Source organism: Panthera leo, chromosome E2 (genome assembly GCF_018350215.1).
Source record: "Panthera leo isolate Ple1 chromosome E2, P.leo_Ple1_pat1.1, whole genome shotgun sequence".
Taxonomy (NCBI): domain Eukaryota; kingdom Metazoa; phylum Chordata; class Mammalia; order Carnivora; family Felidae; genus Panthera; species Panthera leo.
This window is the reverse complement of record NC_056693.1, coordinates 61005230-61023023: the sequence shown is the minus strand read 5'-3', so window position 1 is coordinate 61023023 and position 17794 is coordinate 61005230. Positions and strand designations below refer to the sequence as shown.

Sequence of the window (17794 nt, the reverse complement as noted above, 5' to 3'; positions counted from 1 at the left end):
TGATGTAAAAATCTACGACCCCACCAAGAGCATTCCAGACTGCAGAGGAAAGAAGTCCTCACAACTGCAGGTCAGGGAGTTTAGCGCATCAAGTAGGGGGGAGAACCAGCTGGGCCCGGCACCTTCAGAAGCCCGTTTGGTGGGGTTCAGGAGCCCCAAGTCCTAGGATCCGGCTTACTTCCCGCCTGGCTTTACCAGACGACTCGGGTAGCTCACCTGCAGGGGTGGGGCTGGTCCTGCTCACCAAAAGTTCATGGCACTGCGCTAAGTGACCCTTGGAAGCTGCTTAGTTCAGGTGACCCAGAACTGTGACAGAACCAGAGGGCTGCTGCAGAGAACCCAGTGAACAGGGTCCTAGCGTGCGGGTCCCCTACCCCAAGCTTCTCAGGTGTCCAGCCTGTCCCAGGGGCTCCTGAAGGCAGGAAAGGCCCTTCATTCTGATATCACAATGCCAAAAGGGGGACAGGGTATGTCCAGAGGTGACTGAAGGCCACGCAAAGGTCTCTTCCCCTTACTCCAAAGGTTGGATCACAGGTGCTGGGGTGGTGGAGGCCACGGCCGTGCACTTTCCTGGAGGCCTGGGGTCCGGCCCAAGCGCAGAGCCACCTGCGGTCAGGTAGCTTAATCCCACTCCTTACTGGGTTCTCTGCACAAATGCTGTGGAAAACGTGCCACCAGGATATCCCCCCTTCACAGGATGGTCCAGGACACAGCTTGGCCTCAAATTCCCACCCGTCAGCTGACCCTTCCCTGGCACAGGATCTCCAAGTGCAGGAGCATGGAGGTCAGCCCCTTACAAATTTACTTCAGGTGTGGAGTAAAGTGCCTTCCAAATCATCTGTTGGATGAAAACCTATCTGGAATCTGGTTCCAAACACACTCAGGTGGCAGCACAGGTGCCGGGCACAGAAACACACACCTCTCTTGGCTTGTGGACGCCTATACCCACAGGGCTGGAGCATTGAAGCAAAACTTGCTGAGTGCCAGTCCCCAGAGTGGGCCCTGCTGGGACGAGGGACCAGCTCAGGGCTGGACCTCAGTACCCACCCGTAGAGAAACCAAGCTCTGGTTTCAAAGGAACTCGGGGATCATGCTGTCACAAAGGGTCCGGGGACAGTGCCGCCTGCCCATGAGGGCACGCTTGGCCGCCACACAGGCTCAGTAGCCCGAACGTGTGTTCAGGATGGACAAAGGCCAGCTTTCTGCACCAAAGCTTGGATGCCTTGCAAATGTGGGTGAAGGGGCTGCTACTGGGCACAGAAGTGCAGACAGACCCAGGAAGGGTCTGACCCCTGAAACACTCAAGTAACTGGCAAATACTCATTAACAACGAAGCCAATGAACCGTTGTTAACACCTCTGCAAAAAAAAGTACCAAAGTTTAGGAGTTTGAGCCTGTGTCAGGCCCCACACTGAGAACGCAGAGCCTGCTTGGGATCTACTCTCTGAAACTAAAAAAAAGCAGTTCGGTCTTTGGACTGCCCCGCAAAGATGCTGTCACCCCCTGCCAGGTCTCCTCAGCAAGGGCACACATCCACACGTCCTTGCCCCACCCCTCACGGGAGACCGCCGTCACACGGAGACCTCAAATATCTCAAGTTGCCAACGGCGCTTTATTTTTTCTTTTCCACATCCTGTTCTGCAGCTTCTTTGGCCCTTTTGGCCCGGATGCCAAACAGCCGGGCATGGGCACGGGCCATGCGAAGACTGGCAAACGCCTTGAAGTTCTTCTCCTCCTCGGTAATGACTCTGGCTTTCTCTTTCTTGTAGACCTGCAACGGAGCACAGGAGTCAAAACCCTTGCATGCAGTGAGGCCGGAGACAAAACCCAGCATATGATGACAGCAGAGACCGTGGAGGTGCACGCTGTCTGCCCATCGACTGCTGAAAGGCCACGCTGACACCAAGACAGACTTTAATGCCCCCGCCAAACACACAGCAGAGGCAGAAGCGACCCCCTGAACTGTGCGAACAACCGTTGGGGGACGATGTGCTGAGACAGACATTGTGTCACCGTCAACAACAGAGAACATGGACCGAGGGAGGCCCAGGCCCACCTCCCTGGCAGAGAAAGTCAAGGGCCCAGTCACGTCCTGGATCACCAAACGTGCAATTACCTGTGGCCTGGCCTTTCAAATAGCAAAGAGAGGGACAAAAAAACCAAAAAAACCAAAAAAAAACCCCAAAGGAGGTGCAACAAATGAGTCCCCAAAGATGAAGACAAGGCCCTCCCTCAAGGAGCCCATCTGTTAAGAGTGAAGGGTGTTGCTCCCAAAGTCAAAAAAGGTTTCTTCTTCACAAACCCATAAATCTTGACACAGGCCCTGGCTGCCACCCTTCAACCCAATCTCCGCCCCGAAAACTCACTGCTTCACCACCCAAACCCACTTACATTCCGTATGGGCATGACCGGTCCTGTCAGCTGCGTGGCCAGCTTGAGTTCCTCGGCCTGTTGGTTAAGGACAAGAGTCACCCGGGCTCACCTCAAGTCCCCAAAGGCTGCAAGCTTCTAACCCTGGACAACAGCCCCGCTTGCTGGGCGACCCCACCTACGGGTGCACACACATAGGCCTGGGTGACAAGTCACCGAACCCCCGTTCCGTGGAGCAGAGACACGGAGACGCCGGGGGAGCGTTTGTACGTGAGCCAACTTACAAAGCAAACAAGATGAACCCCTAAACCCCCGGCCTCCAGCCAACAGCTCTGACCGCGACCCAGATGGGAAAGCCGGGCTCCGGGCGCTCTGCACAACTAGGGAAACGCCAGGAACTCTGCCCTTCTCCACCCACACGCGTCCCTGTATCCGCGGGGACGCAGAGATTACCCTGACCCGGCGGGGAGGGCGCACTCACCGAGCTGTCCCCCTTCTTGGGGGCCGCCGGCCTCCGCGGGAACAGGAGCAGCTTGGAGCGGTACTCCTTCAGCCGCTGCACGTTGGCCTGCAGGGACTCCGTGGACTTGTTCCGCCGTCTCGGATCCACGGAGATCCCGATGGTCCGCGCCACCTTCTTGTGGATGCCAGCCACCTGCGCCCCCAGACAGACACGGATGCAGGACCCCCACCCCGGGGCCTCCGCTCGCCGCGCCCCCACCCGGGTGCCCGGCCGTCAGATGGAAAAGGGTTCAAATGCGCTCTCATCAAGGAGGTGCAGCGATTCCGGAGAATGTCATCATGGACCGGGGGCCGCCAAGCAGAGCCTCCCGCGCCTCCCGGCGCACTCACCCGCAGCTCCTCCAGGCTGAAGCCCCGGCCGGCTCGCACTTTGGTGTGATACCGCACCGTGGGGCACCTGACGATGGGCCGGATGGGTCCGGACGCGGGGCGCGGGGCGATGCGGCGTGCCTTGGCTTGCCGGGCCTTGCGTCTGGGCGGACAGAGGCGGGCGGCGGTCAGCTGGCCCCCGGCCCGGCCCCGAAGCACGCTCCCGACGGCCGCGCGCTCACCGGGCCAAGGGGTTCAAGCGCACCTGACCGTGGGCTCCCCGCGGCCCCACCCGGCAGCGGCGGCTCACCTGCGGATCTTCCGCGCCGGCTGGTTGAACCACGTGGCCACGCGCCGCTGCCAGTCCTTGTGGAAGTGGGGCTTCAGGATCATGCCATTCCGGCTGGGCGCCATGGCTGCTGCCTACGGGCCTGGGGAGCCGCGGGAGAGGGGAGCGAGTCAGGCCCCGGGCTCCGGCAGGACGCGGCGGCCCGCCCGGCCCCAGAACCCGAGCCACGGCCCTCTCCCGTCTGCGGCAAGGGCCCGAGGCCCCTCTGCGGCCGCGCCCGACGCGGCCCTACACCGATGGCGGCGGATGCCACCCGATGCGGCCAAAGGCGCCGGAATCGAGCACACTCACCTCCTCCGGAGGAGAACGGCCAGCGAAAAGGAACTGCTGCCACAAAGCACCCTGGGATGGTGTTGGGCTCGGCCAATCAAAAGCGCCGAAGCGTTCCGGCCAGTCAGAGCCCGGGATCCCGGAAGTGACGTCCACGCTCTCCCAGCAGACCTCGCGGCCTGGGCGGACGTGGCGCCTCCCGCTTCCCGCGGGCTGGGTCCCGGGCCGTGCTGGGAGGACGGCGGGTCCTGCGGGACTCCGCGGCCCTCAAGGAGGAACGGCCAGGCCAGAGGAGAGCAGCGGCCGTTTGGGTGCCGAGTCTTTCCCGCTCCTGCACGTCACGGGACTCGGTACGTGCCCCTAACCCTAAAGCCTCGCCTCCGCGTCCGTCTTTGTGCCTCCCCAGCCTGTTGAAACATTTGTGCTTCTTTGTGTACCCAGAAGTGACACTTGTTGAGTGCTCTAACCGGAGCGTAAGTACTTCGCATGCGTTTTCACGCCGCACGCCACGAGCGCTGTACCTTCCCCGAGTCGGGCAGAGGGGGGGTAAGAATCCGGGTGACGGACTGCAGACCCTGCAGAGACGGGCGTCATGGAAAACATGTATTCGATAAATAGCCCGACATAGCTCCGTGACCTGTGCCCTGCGCGTCTCCCGTTCTCCAGGGTGAGTCTAGGAAACCGCCAACACCCTGTACCTTTCCGTGAGCCTTTTGCAGCCTGGTAACTCTCCTTCTTTCCCACCCTCCCCCAAACGCTAAGCTTCTTCCTAACAAAACTTCACACTCGAAGAATTTTATGACGCAGAATGAGAAACGTGGAGGCCTGTGTGCTTCACTGAGTAAATAGGGTGCCGATACAGTTTTCTGCCCTATTGAGACACCCTTGGGTGTTAGAAGTATCAGGTTGAGATTCATTGAGGAATTACAGGGTTTGGCCAGGGACACGGAACAGGTAGAAAAGACAGAGAACATGTGTCATTTATGAAGCACCTGCAGCCTCTTGAGACGAATGCACTGAGCCTGCACGGAAAGTCCAGACCCTAGCTCTGGGTGCTCAGTTAGGAGCCAAGGACTGTGTTAGCCCCACTTTGTGACTGTTGTCAGCACAGGAGAGGCTGAAAGTACTTCTCACGAACTTGGGAATGGCATCTACCTGTGACGTTCAGGTAACGTTTAAAGTGTGGTCTGCCACTTTCACGAACAGATGGGCTCAACTGAGAGTCACTGGCGAGTCAGTAGGAAAGTGGCTGGAGTTGCTTGGGCACCTTTGTACTAGTTGTGAGACGTTGGGCATCGTTTGAATTTTTCCCTTCTGTGAAGTGGGAGGCGAGTGTGTGTTAGACCCCAGCACGTCGTGCGGTGTCCAGTACTGGGTGAGTGGATGTACTGGCTGTCACGGATGTCACACAGCTCCGCTTCTGTGTGACGTGCTGGGAGCCAGTGCGGGAGAGAAGAGAGCAAGTGATCCCTCCATCAGTCCTCACGGAAACCGTGAGAGGGATTGTCATCTGCCTCACAAGTCCCTTCTTTCTGGTGGAACTGGAACGTGGACCCCCCATAACTTCAGCAGAGGGACATTGCGGAAACATCTGCCAAATACATACTTGCCTTGGCCCGTGCGGATTTTCCTTGAACGTAGTCTGTCAAATGTCAGCCCGCGCCTCCCTGGTCTTAGACCCCTTTCGGTGGGTCATCGTGGCCAGATACCGCGTTCTTTTGAGTCTCAAGCACACTCCTGTCCCCATCCCCGGTTTCTCTTTCCGGACAGACCCCAGACCCGTGCAGTTCATGTGCCCCGAGCCACATCTTGACCCGAGCTGTAGCCGCTCATGGTTGAGGTGCTGCCGTGGGTCACCGGTTGGGGGCTGGAGGTCAGAAACTAGAAACACTGATCAGAATCAAGTTGGCAGTAAGAAAGCGAGGTTGTAATTCAAGGACCTCGGTCTGCTGCGCACACTATGCCCGATGCAGACTCCAGGATCCCGTGCTTGAACACTCCACACGCTTACTTCCTTTGAACGGTATGCAGAATAGTGAAGTAAAAACGGTTCTGACAGGAAATCTGCTAGAAACAGGCTCAACTTTCTTGTTGGGAAAGAGGAAAATGAACTGTTATAAACTGTGTTTTTTTTTTTTTTTTTTTTTTTAATTTTAATTTATTATTGAGAGACAGAGCATGAGCACGGGAGGGGCTGAGAGAGGGGGAGACACAGAATCTGAAGCAGGCTCCAGGCTCTGAGCCATCAGCACAGAGCCCGACGCGGGGCTCGAATTCACGCACCGCGAGATCATGACCTGAGCCGAAGTCAGCTGCCTAACCGACTGAGCCACCCAGGCACCCCGAACTGTTCTAAAGTGTTAAGCAGGAATCCTTCTGATACAAAGACTTGGCTGGCCCACGCATTTAAAAAATCATCAGCTATAGGGACAGGCCGTGTCCCCCTGGGCACAGAATTCCACAGCCACATCTCTGCTCCAGAGCGCTTGCCCTGGGCTTGGGCCTGCAGGGGCCACTGAAGGAGCCAGCTAATGCCCCTGGAAACTGCACGCACATAAATAAGGTAGCCAGGGATTCCTGGATAAACATGCCTGAAGGTGTTGGAGTGTCCCCTGCACAGCCTCCCAGAATTTCCTTGCAAGAGGGAGCCCCAGTTAGTCCCAGCAGTGCCTTGTCACTCAGCACCTGCACCTGACCAGTGCCTTCCAGCTGGTGCTGTGGGTGTTGGCTTCAGAGAAATTCCACCTGAGGCGGTCAACAATAGTTTTGGAACTCTGTCAGACACACAGTCATTTTTTTTTTTTTAATGTTTATTTATTTTGGAGAGAGAGGGAGAGAGAGAATCCCATGCAGGTTCTGCACTTTCAGAGCAGAGCATGATGTGGGGCTCAATCCCGTGACCCATGAAATCATGACTTGAGCTGAAATCAAGAGTCGGACACTGAACTGACTGAGCCACCCAGGTGCCCCTTGATTTTTTAAGTTAATATCATAGCGGAAGTGATTTTATAGTGTTTGGGGAAGTGGGGGAGGTTATATCCCAAAGCACTTTGTAAAATTTGCATGTTATGTTATATGAATATGGGCTGATGGTTGAGTTAGGAAAAGCAGTAGCCTAATAACAGCAAGGACAGGCTAATGTTCTCTGCTTGATCACAGAACTCATGACTATCCATCATCTCAGCTTTCCAGAATCGTGGCCTACCTGTAAATCAGATAAAGGCTAACACAGAGGTTCCTAAAACCTGAAGGAATACTTGATGTCAGTGAAAGGCAGTGGAAAGAATATTAGTGTCATAATCATAAATGTTTTATTTAAAACTTGCTAAGAGTATGACCTTAAAAGTTCTCATCAGATTAAATACCTGTGCGGTGACAGGTGTTAACTAGGCTCATTGTGATCACCCTGCGGCACATACGAACATCAGTGTGTGTGTATGTCTGTTACACTGCAACAAAAAGGTTTTAGGGAACATAAAAGAATCGTAAGTACAAGTGTAGATTACAGAGGACAATTTGTATCGTTAAAGGATGTAAGTTATTAGGCTGATGGTGTTAAACACACGTTTACTTTGAAAATGTGACTTTCTCGGGGTGCCTGGCTGTCTCAATCATAAGAGCATGCGACTCTTGATCTGCAGATCGTGAATTTGAGCCCCACGTTGGAAGTAGAGATTACTAAAAAACAAACAAAAGAAAACATGTTTTTCTTGGTGAGGAGACCTCGCATACCTGACTCAGGTGAAGCCAGTTCCAGAAGCTACAGTCAGGCCATGTTATACCCCCTCTGCCGGGTGGAGGGCAGAGGGTCAGGGCTGCGGCTCGGGTGTTGAACACGCCGGTTGCCCCGTGTGGTCTGGCTGCCCCAGACCAACATGCAGTTGGAGGAGGCTCTTTACAGGAAGTCTGAGGGGCAGCCTCAGTCCCCGCCTGAGATGGTAGAGGAGGTGTGACTTCTGGCGCTTGAGCACCTGATGACCCGGAGGTGACATCACTTGTGACCACTTGGGGGCCCAAAGTCGGCAGACGCCTTGAGCTTCTCTAAGTCAGCATCGCGAACCTCCCCCATCCCACCAGTGAGTGCTAGGAAGTCAGGCTCCCCTGCTTCCGCTGCAGGGAGGGGCCGCTTTCATGCCATTTACGTTTGGTTTCTGTGTATCTTGTGGTCAGCAAATGATTTTCCAGAGAATAAAGAGGCACGGGCCAATTTATCGGTAAAGTAGGAGGGGGATAAGCTTGACCACATCCGTCCATGGTTCGGGTATGGAGGGTGCCACCCTGGGGCGAAGAGACCAGAACCCTCCTAACTGCATATCCGTCTTTGGAAGTGAATTTGGGGACCTGGGGCAAAGGCCACAGTGCTCTCAGAGCTGCCCTCCCTTGGGTGTGACCCCCACCTGCTTACATACTGCATCCCTCGGGCCGTACTGTGGGATGGGCGGCCGAACTACCCCTTCTGTCAGGAAGCACCTGCAGTCCATGGCTCTGAACACTGCTGCGCAGGGAGGGCAGGCGCAGTGAGAGCAGTGGGTGGGGACACCGGAGTGCGTGTGGCACACCGCTGGGCACAAGGGGGCCGAGGGGACCGAGTGTACCTCGCTTGCTGCGGTGAGGGGGTGTCCCAGGGCCTTTCCCCCAGATTCCTACAACAGGGCTCTTCTGTTGGTTATCTTGGGCTGACATTCTAAACTGAAACGCGTGACCCCATGTCTGGGTTAGAGCTGGCCCCGTGGCGCAAGATGGACTGTCCCCCTGGAACTTACTACAGATGCCACAGCAGGCCTCAGGGCTTACCCCTCACGTGGAGGCCAGGCCAGCAGGACAGGCTGGTGCCCGGGTCTGCACAGCAGTAGGTGGCGGTATTTTAACGCCCGAGAGCCCAGGGCCTGGCCCTGATGCTGACCCTGTGGACTTGCCAGCAGGACAGGCCCACCGGAGGGAGGACAGGCGGCAGCTGGCTCGGGGGTCCTGTTAGCGCTCTGATGAAGTCCCAGCAGCCGGGGACAGCCCCCGCACGAACTCCTGGCGGGAGCAAGCTGCTCGCACACAAAACCACCTTGTCACCGGGTCACTGGCCTGGGAGTTCGGATCCATATGCCCACCTGTACCCCATGCGCACCTGTACCCGGCACGGATAAAACAATCTACTAACAAAGCCAAGTCATCTGCAAAAACGTTTACCTCTCACCGGGAGGGCAGTCAATAAATAGAAGTCTTTTCAGAGACCAGTGAGGGCTGGGAGGGGGTACCAGTCTGGGCAAAAGAGGAACGGCAGGGGCGGGGCACTCAGTGAGGCGTTCCCTTCCTGGGTCTGCAGGGGACGCCGCGTCCCCACGGCACAGTCGAGGCACAATCCAGGAGGCCCATCTATTTGGGCCAAGATGGCTCCTCCCCGCGAAGTGGGGGCTGCTGAGGCGCCTCCTCCTCCCCGGCGTCTTGCTTCTCCCTCTCGGCCTCACTCCACCTTTGAGGCGCGATCATCTTCTTGGGCCCGTGAGGGGGCGGACCGATGAGGGCCTCGATATCCTCGTAGTTTATCACTTCCTTCTCCAACAGGGCATTTGCCAGCTAACGGAACACAGCGAGTGGTGTGTGAGCCCCAGACAAGGAAACAGATGAGCCTTTTGAGAGCCGAGCACCCAGCAGGGAGGGGGCGTCTGGAGCGGGACGCCCTGGGCAGGCGGCTTCCCAGGGAAGCAGTGTAAGCGGGCAGCTCATGCACAGAACCCTCGCCTCCACCTTACAGGCAGCCTCCTGGCTGCCAGCCTCCGTCATTTTTCTGCTTCCCTCCCAAGTCTGTTTTCTGGGGCCACTTTAGTTTCCTTTAGCAAACAAGGTGCGTGTGTCTGCACGTCGGGGAACAAGTGGGAGCTGGAACGTGGGGACGGGGTGCTAGTGCCCAGGGCTAGCAAGGGAGCCTCTGCCTCCCTAGACGTGGTCCCAGAGAGCCTGCACCGGCCATGAGGGATGAGCCCCAGGCACTTCTGAGCAGGGCCACTGCTTCCTCGGGACGGACAGAGCTGCTAAGCCCTGGAACATGCCCCACTCCCCATGGTGCAGAGGGGGGACACCCGGGGCCCCCACAGGAGGAGCCCCACCCAGTCCTGCCAAGCAGCGGCCGCAGCGCGCACGTGTGGCACCTGGGCCTGGTAAACGGCGGGTTCTGGCTCAGCAGGTCCCTGCGCTGCCCACAGCCCCCTGGTCCACGGGCAGCACTGTGAGGGCAGCACCCCAGCCTGGGGGAGCAGCGCCTCATTTGAATGGAATAAGGAAGTGACGAAACGTGGCCTGTCCACAAAGTGCTGCCCGCTTCTACGAGGGACACGGGAGGCACCCGCTTCAGATGCCGCCTTCCCAGCCTCACTGAGAACTGCAGACAGATCCCAGCTGGGGGACATGCCACACCCACCAAGCCACTGCTCTGAAAACTGCCAGAGCCGGCAGCCAACAGGCAAGTGGGAATTCACAGCCCGGGGAAGCGTAACGAGACATCACAACCAAGAGTGAAGTGGGGTTCAGGGACAGGAAACGACATTAGATAAAAATGAAGGAAACGTGAATTTAGCGCAGACTTCAGTTAATGACGTATCGACACTGGTTCACTAGCTCGTAGAAAACCCAGCACGTTAAGGGGAGATGTTAACGATACAGAAAACCGGCCACGGGGTAGAAGGGTCTTGTGCTGTATTTGCAGCTTTTCTATAAATCTAAGATTATTCTAAACTTGAAATCAAAGTCAAGAGTTCAAGCCCCATGTGTGGCACAGACATGACTTAAAATAGGGGCCCCTGGGTGGCTCGGTTGAGCATTCGACTCTTGATTTCAACTCGGGTCATGATCTCACGGTTCATGAGATTGAGCCCCCCATCGGGCTCTGTGCCAACAGCACGGAGCCTGCTTGGGATCCTCTCTCTCTCTCTGCCTCTTCCCCTCCCAAAAGATAAATAAAGGAAAAATAAAGACTGCCATGCCCCAAGTGGTCTTTGAAAAAGGTGAGATTTCAGTTGAACTGGGGGGAGTGTAGAACGGCTGCTTTTTCTGTGGCTGTGTGTGTGCTGGAAAGAGTCCCTCGAGGAGTGACAGCCACATCAGCACCGTGTGGCGATGGTTGCCTGCCCCCACCCCCGCCGAGGGGAGGACAGGCAGGTGCCCAGAACCTTACCGCCTGCAGCTTGTCCTGGTTGTCCCGCAGCACCTTCTCCGTGTGCCTGTGGGCCTTTGCTACCAGCACTTTGGCTTCCTGCCAATGGGCGAACAGATCTGTCACGAGCAGGACGGCGGACCAATGCTCACGACCTCTCCTGTGCCTGATTCTGGCACAGAATTCTGGCATCAGAGCACACGTTAGAGCCACGGGGCAGGAAGCCAATCTCCAGCTCACAGGGACCAGGAGAGCTTGGCTGCCAGTGGCATTTCCTGCCCTGACCCCATCCCCTGCGAATGCCCCTGTTCCCACCCCTTCCCCCTTCACGGCTGCAGGCGCCCACCAGCTCCTGGAGGCCGGGGAGCGTGCGGCCACCTCACGTGCGCACCGGGCTGGACGTGGGCCCGGCCAGGTCGCGCAGGGAGCGTGCACGTGTCCTGCAAGTGTGGGGACCGCCGGGCACCGGCTGCGTCGTTCGGGGCGTTTCACGGACAGTTTCACCAGGGGCCACACGAGTCCTCACCCGAGAGCAGACGCTCAGAACGTGAGAGCCACAAGGGGTCGGGACTGGAAAGCCCACCACGTGGACCACGCGACGGCACAGCGCCAGCACCTCAGACACCTGCTCCCTGACCCACTGCGCCGTGACGGGGCGGCACGCACTCACGTGATCCATCATCTGCTGGAGGCCCTGGCTGAAGGGACGCCGTCCAACTCCCGTGAGTCCCTCCTGCGCCTCGGGAAAGGACACGGGCCCGATGCTTGGGGCCATGCCAAACTGCCTCACCATGGAGTAGGCGATGCGCGTGACCTTCCTCAGGTCGTCCTGAGCCCCTGGAGCATGGGGCCGAGAAAGAGGTTTCTCTCCTGGCAGAGGGGCACGGGCCTGGGCCTGACCGCAGAGGACCCAGGGGACAACTGTGCCCTGTTACTGTTCTTTAAAGGACAGAGTCTTAAAACCCTAAACGCTACGTGGGGTGCACCTCTGGGTTCGCTCCCCTGGCAGCTCCCCAGCACACGTCCAGCTCTGACAGCACCCCTGTCAACGCTGAACCCCCGTGTCACTGGGAACACGAGCACCTGTACCGGTAGCTTGAGAACACTTGGCGAAATTCAGAAGTACGTGTGTAAGCCACCCTTCGAATTCCTCCACGGATTCACCCTCCCAACCCCACGAGGAAGGCGCGGTGGGTGTAAAAGCACTTTGAGAACGCCAGAACCAGCACGGGCCAGCTCCTCACCGGAAGTGACCTTGTTGAAGGAGATGGATTCCGACACGCGGCCACCCAAGGCCATGCACATCCGCTCGAACAGCTGCTCCCTGGTGAAGAGGTGCTGGTCTCTTGGAAGCATCTGAGCAAAGCCCAGGGCCGCGTTTGTCCGCGGGGCGATGGAGACCTGCGGAGTGTCGGGGGGCCGAGTGAGCAGGCGGGATCTGGACTTTGAGGGCGAAGGTGGGGCGGGGCAAGACGGATCTTTAACTGGAGGCTTTCAGAGCAGTCAGAGCAAGTCTGCACCGGCCTCACTTCTGTGACCGAGGAGAACAGCTCGCGTGCCGTCGGGCGGTGTCGTCCTGGCGCGCCACGCAAAGCACAGCAAAGACGGCTTCCTGGGTGGCGCCAAGGAGACGGGACCCTGCCCCGCCCCCACCCCGGGCCAGTCGTCGTGCCCTCCTGTCACCGCCCACCGCGGTGGACATGGGACTGCACAAACCCTTGGGGACACCCAAGACTGGAGACCATCCTTCCTTTCTCCCCCACCAGCACAGCACCAGGTTGGCACGCAGGGGCTCTGAAGAGGAAGCTGAGAGTCTGACACTTAAGCGAATTACACTGTAAAATGCTCTAAGTGACGATCACATCCATAACTGGCAGAGTGCCAGGCCGGGTGGGGGTGGGGTGGGGGGTGGTTCTCATGAGGACGGATTTATCTTTTGGCCGTCAAACGGGAAATTTTAAATTACGTTTACTTCATCCAGGATTTTTCTGCATTAATTTTTCTTGAGATACTGCATTCAAGTATTTACCTTGCTTACTGAAATATTTAGTGTCCCATAAATGTCACACCCTTGGTGACTGTCCTCAGTCTGACCCAGGTCACCTCAATGACGGCTGCGTCCACTTGTCTGTCACAAACACTGGACTTCGGGCCCTCTGGGGGAAGGCCTCTCAGACACGACCAGACTAACAATCTACTTGGCTACAACTGACACCTCTGAAAAGAAGTTCAAGGACAGTAAGCAGACGTGCCGGCTGGCAGTGGCCACGTGTCCCCTTCTTCGGTGCCGGGGATGCTCGGCGCTGCAGCTCCCTCCCGGTACCCGCCGGCCCCCTCTAGGCCGGACACAGGGCACAGTTCAATGCGCACCCGCCTCCCACACCTTCACGTTTTCCTGAAGGGTCACTCGGTTCCCTGGTCATGAATCCACCATTCCGGAGGAGTTGTTTACACTACAGGCATTTGAACAAATAAATTTTCGTCAAACTCCCAAATGCTTATCAGAGTGGTAGTTCTTTAAGGTGAGCCCCACGCACCTATTTTTAAGGTTAGGAGTCGTTACATTACTGCTTTCAGAGATGGTGGTAAACTTGACAACTCTTAATTCCGAGATTGAGGGTGCAGACAGGAGAGGGGGCCCCCGAGTCGTTGCGTGGCTCTCCAGTGGCCTCGCCCCATAGCTGGAGCCACGTGTCCTGCCCTCTGCCTCCCGGGATGAGGGACCCTGCACGGTCACCTCTGCCCTGTGCCCCTGTCCACCTCACACCGTGCCTGCTCTTCGAGCGAGGACACGCGGTGCTCCCGAGGCCAGCGTGGTCCGAGGGCCAGTGGGGCTCACGCCCGCCGACGCCCCAGACCCGCCCGCGGCCACACGCGCGCGTGGGACAGCCCACCTTCATCACGGCCTCCGTGTGCTCCAGCAGCCAGCCGACCAAGGCGTGGCCCGACTCGTGGAACGCGACCACCTTCTGTTCTTCCTTGGAGAGGATCTTGCTCTTTTTGGCGGTCCCTGCAAGAGGGCCGGAGAGTCCGAGGGTCCCGGGTGAGCGTCCCAGGCACTCCGCCTGGCCTCACGGAGTTCCACCCTGTGTCACCAGAGCAACGTCCTCACCGGACGCTCCCCTCCCGCGTCTCGGCCCCCAGCCAACACCAAGAACTGTGTTCCTCACTGTGTGAAGCTCATTTGGTGAGGGGGATGCCGGAGGCTCCCCGTTTGTGCGTCTGTGAATGCGGGAGCGGCCAGTCAAGCTCCTGCAGGCTTTAGGAACACCCTCCGCTCGGGGGCCCGCGGGGCTGCTGTGATAGGATGGGGTCCCGAGCGGGTTCCGGGCTGCGCGCTGCCGTTCCCCCCAGACGGGCAATGCAAGCCGCAGTCCCGATGCCTCCCACCTGGTGACCCTCTGCTCCCGTCACACCGTCACACCTCCCTGAGTTTCCACTTGGGGCATCCTGGATCAGCTCTGGGTTTGGGGTATTTGGTAGGAGGGTCACCTCCATTTACTGCAAGGTTATAAATCCTTCCTCACACTGGCTGTAGCAGCTCAATCATCTCAACCAGAGCTGGTGATGTGAGCATCTACACACGAGGGTGGGCTTGAACGCGACGTGCTGTAGCCCAGGCAGGCCGCGGAGTGAGGCCGGGGGGCTCTGGTGCCTGCTCACAGGGCCAGCGTCGTCCGTATTGACAGGCGTCTTTCTCGCCTTCACACCATTACTGCAAGCGTATCAATTCCCACGTAAAAATAAGGGGCTTGTGTAAAACCGAGTTTGTAGTAAGAAACAGCCACTTTAGGGGCACCCAGGTGGCTCAGTCAGTTCAGTGTCAGACTTTGGCTCAGGTCGCGATCTCACGGTTTGTGAGCTTGAGCCCCGCGTTGGGCTCTGTGCTGACAGCTCAGAGCCCGGAACCTGCTTCGGATTCTGTGTCTGCCTCTCTCTCTCTGCCCCTCCCCTGCTCGTGTTCTGTCTCTCTCTCTCTCTCTCTCAAGAATAAACATTAAAAAGTAAAAAACAAAAACATTTAAGAAACAGCCACTTTAGTTCCTTCTGTCCACGCCAATTCCTAACCAGCAGTATGGGCACCTGGCGGTATTTGTAGCAGACTTTAACTCCAGTGGAGGGTGACAGGGACGAGCCCCTTCTAGGGATGACTCATGACTGAGTGCTCCCCCTCCACAGACAAGGCCTGTGCTTCTCATACACCTTTGGAAGGAATAGTTTCCCTTTTTAAAAAACTTTCAGGATCTTAGATCGAACACTGCTCAAGAACAAGCCATGGAGGGCCGTGGAAACTTCTAGAGATCGTGTCGGTCCCTCTTCTGACAGAAACCCAGGGACCCCACTTGGAGCAGTGACCATTAAGCACTGCCGGAAGCCACCCCCTCCCTGCCCCTGTCCTGCCGAGACCCCGAAGCAGAGACAGGCGGGACAGCAGAGCTCAGATCTCGGGAGACCCTCTGTCCCCAGGCAGCCGTGGCCTCAGCCCCACGGTGGGTGGCCTGCAGCTTGGGGGCACTGATGACCACCTCGGGGCTGCGTGCCACTCACCCTTGGCTGTGGGAGATCCTTTTATATTTCTACTTGAAGAGTCTGCTCTTTGGCAGATTCTCGGTATTTTACACTAAGGATAAGTCTCGTGGTAACAACCTGACGTAAAAATAGAACTTTGGTACTGTTCCCTTGTCCGATCATAATTGTTTGCTAATTGCTTCTGTCACATGTGGAAGGTGACCTGGCTCCCACCACCCTGCCTTCCATCTGGCTGCTCCTGGGGCCCCAGCCCTGCTGAGAACACGTCCCTCGTACCGGCAATGACTCGTTCCACGGCGTACTCGAAGTTGAACGTGTGGACGGACGTGTGGCCCTCTCGCGCAGCGTGCAGCGCGGCCTCGTTACAGATATTGGCGATGTCGGCACCTGTCCACACAGAGGGTGAGGGGGGAGGGCAGGGGGCTGACGACTGGCAGACAGGCGGGCAGGCGACGCCCATGCCCTTTGCTGACCCCACCCACACTACTGACAGACCCAAAGCATTCCCCCTCGTGCCTTCCAGCCTAACCCTAACCTCCGGGCTCTTTACTGCACAACTGTCGTCAGCACGCAGAGCACCAAGTGCTGTTTTATTCCAGCTACCAATTCACACGTGCACTGAGGGGAAAGAAGTTAGTTTTCCAGGTTCCACAAGATTCTAGTTGAGGGCATTAAAAAAAATCCAAAGGGAAGAAATTATAATAAAAGGGATTTTGTTTCTATTGCCCTTTAAAATGAGGGCCATGCAGAAAATAATCCTGATTTGTGATCTGATTCTACTCATCAATGGCACACAGCCCGAGCCCAGGAGGGGGCCCCCGAGAGCGGTGTGCAGAGCCCGGAAGGCAGGAGCGCCCCCTGGCGGGCACGCGCACGCGCACGGTACGCCCTGAAGGCCCGCGCCGGCGGGAGCAGTGCCATGGGCTCTGGCACCACTCCGGGAGGGAAGTGCTGTGGGTCTGGCTCCCCGTGCACACCCTCACCCCCACCCCGGAGCGGGGGATGTGGGGCACTTGGTGGGGGGCCTGCACCCTTAGGACTGGCAGGAACCAGTTTCCGTACCACTGAACCCCGGCGTCAGCTCTGCCAGACGCTGGGAGTAGAAGCTGCTGGCCTGGGTCAGCTTCAGGCTCTTCAGGTGCTGCTCAAAAATCTCCCGCCTTTCCTGCAGAGAAAGGACACGAGTGTGGGCTCACTCCTGCCCCACAGACGGGGCCCCTGGCTGTTAGATCCCTGTCTTTGTCATCACTCCCGACCTTCATATGTGAGGCCAGTTGAGAGCCACAGGCAGCATCTCAAAATGAAAGGTTAGGTCACGCGTAGTAAGGGCTTACTTCGTAGGACGTCTGGTTCGTAGACGTTCTGTGTTTTCTAGACCCTGATGGGAATGCTCCTTACACGGTCAGAGAAAGGGAAAGGTGCTGTTCTGGAAGCAGTGGCAGCGGGGAGCTCCATTCTGCTCCTTAGAGCCTAGGAGCCGTTCGAGTGTCAGACCCAGGGTGACACCCATGTGAGGTCGCCATCACTGCCTGCTGGTTCCTGCTGCCTCGGGGCACCACCAAGGCCTGGCCACCAGAGGGCGGACGTCTCTCCAGAGGCCCAAGGAGGCTGGAGGGGCTGAGACACCGGCAGGGCTCACACCTGCTCCCAGGGCAACACAGCTCATGTTCCAAACCCACGGACAGCCTGCAGACTTGGGGTCAGGACGAGACTCCTGAGGTTCTGCTACAAAACTCAGCCCCAATGTTTAGGGATAAAGAGAAAATGTGGGTGAACCAAATGAACTGCAAAACGGTGGGAAGAGCGGGAAGCCAAAGAAAGTCTGGACAGACAGGCACCAGGACTGTGCGGTCGCAGCTGGGCCAGGAAAGGCCGGCCCCCGGCCACCCTGACCTGCAGCGTGGGAAGGTCGATGAAGACGTGTCGATCCAGTCGGCCTGGCCTCAGCAGAGCGTTGTCCAAGATGTCAGCTCGGTTGGTGGATGCCAGGACAATGACATGGTCTGTGGTGCCCATTCCTGGAGGGATGACAGCCGTTCAGGTAGAGCTCCCCTGTCAGGACACAGGGTGGGACTGATTTCCCCCTGGGGTCCGCAAGAAAGGAACACGTACGTTGTTCTGAATGAGGATCAAAATCCCCACAGAGCAAGAATTCACCCGTCTCCCCCAGGCTGAACCACAGACCAGAACTGCACTGCCATCCAGACAGCGCCTGGGGGGGACCTCGTTTTTAGAGAACTGCCCAGCAGGCCTGGAGAACGAGGGGACACTGTCCCCACGCTCCTTCAGTGCACTGGCTGTGG

General features: G+C 57.7%; 2 protein-coding genes and 1 non-coding gene across 4 annotated transcripts in view; all 3 read right to left on the bottom strand.

The window, feature by feature from the left end:
* Positions 1 to 1589: 1589 nt before the first annotated feature.
* Positions 1590 to 3943, bottom strand: RPL13 (ribosomal protein L13). The gene is made up of 6 exons (XM_042920981.1): positions 3842 to 3943; positions 3512 to 3632; positions 3223 to 3364; positions 2852 to 3025; positions 2392 to 2448; positions 1590 to 1771 (listed from the first exon to the last, which is right to left on the bottom strand). The coding sequence occupies exons 2-6, from the start codon at positions 3613 to 3615 to the stop codon at positions 1613 to 1615; spliced, it is 636 nt and encodes a 211-aa protein (XP_042776915.1). The 5' UTR covers positions 3616 to 3632; positions 3842 to 3943; the 3' UTR covers positions 1590 to 1612.
* On the bottom strand, positions 3095 to 3172 carry LOC122209225. Its single transcript, XR_006197505.1, has one exon. It is a non-coding gene; the product is annotated as a small nucleolar RNA MBII-202 (small nucleolar RNA).
* A 2827-nt stretch (positions 3944 to 6770) lies between the features above and the next one.
* Positions 6771 to 17794, bottom strand: part of SPG7 (SPG7 matrix AAA peptidase subunit, paraplegin) — a 34829-nt gene continuing 23805 nt past the window's right edge. Inside the window, exons 10-17 of one of the 2 annotated variants that reach the window (XM_042920980.1) lie at positions 17385 to 17509; positions 16554 to 16656; positions 15768 to 15878; positions 13856 to 13971; positions 12206 to 12362; positions 11632 to 11798; positions 10983 to 11060; positions 6771 to 9388 (exon numbers count right to left, since the gene is read on the bottom strand). In XM_042920980.1, coding sequence (XP_042776914.1) covers positions 9188 to 9388; positions 10983 to 11060; positions 11632 to 11798; positions 12206 to 12362; positions 13856 to 13971; positions 15768 to 15878; positions 16554 to 16656; positions 17385 to 17509 — 1058 coding nt within the window. In that variant the 3' untranslated portion in view covers positions 6771 to 9187. Of the gene's footprint in view, positions 9389 to 10982; positions 11134 to 11631; positions 11799 to 12205; positions 12363 to 13855; positions 13972 to 15767; positions 15879 to 16553; positions 16657 to 17384; positions 17510 to 17794 lie in introns of both variants that reach the window. The other variant, XR_006197494.1, reaches the window with a different exon arrangement.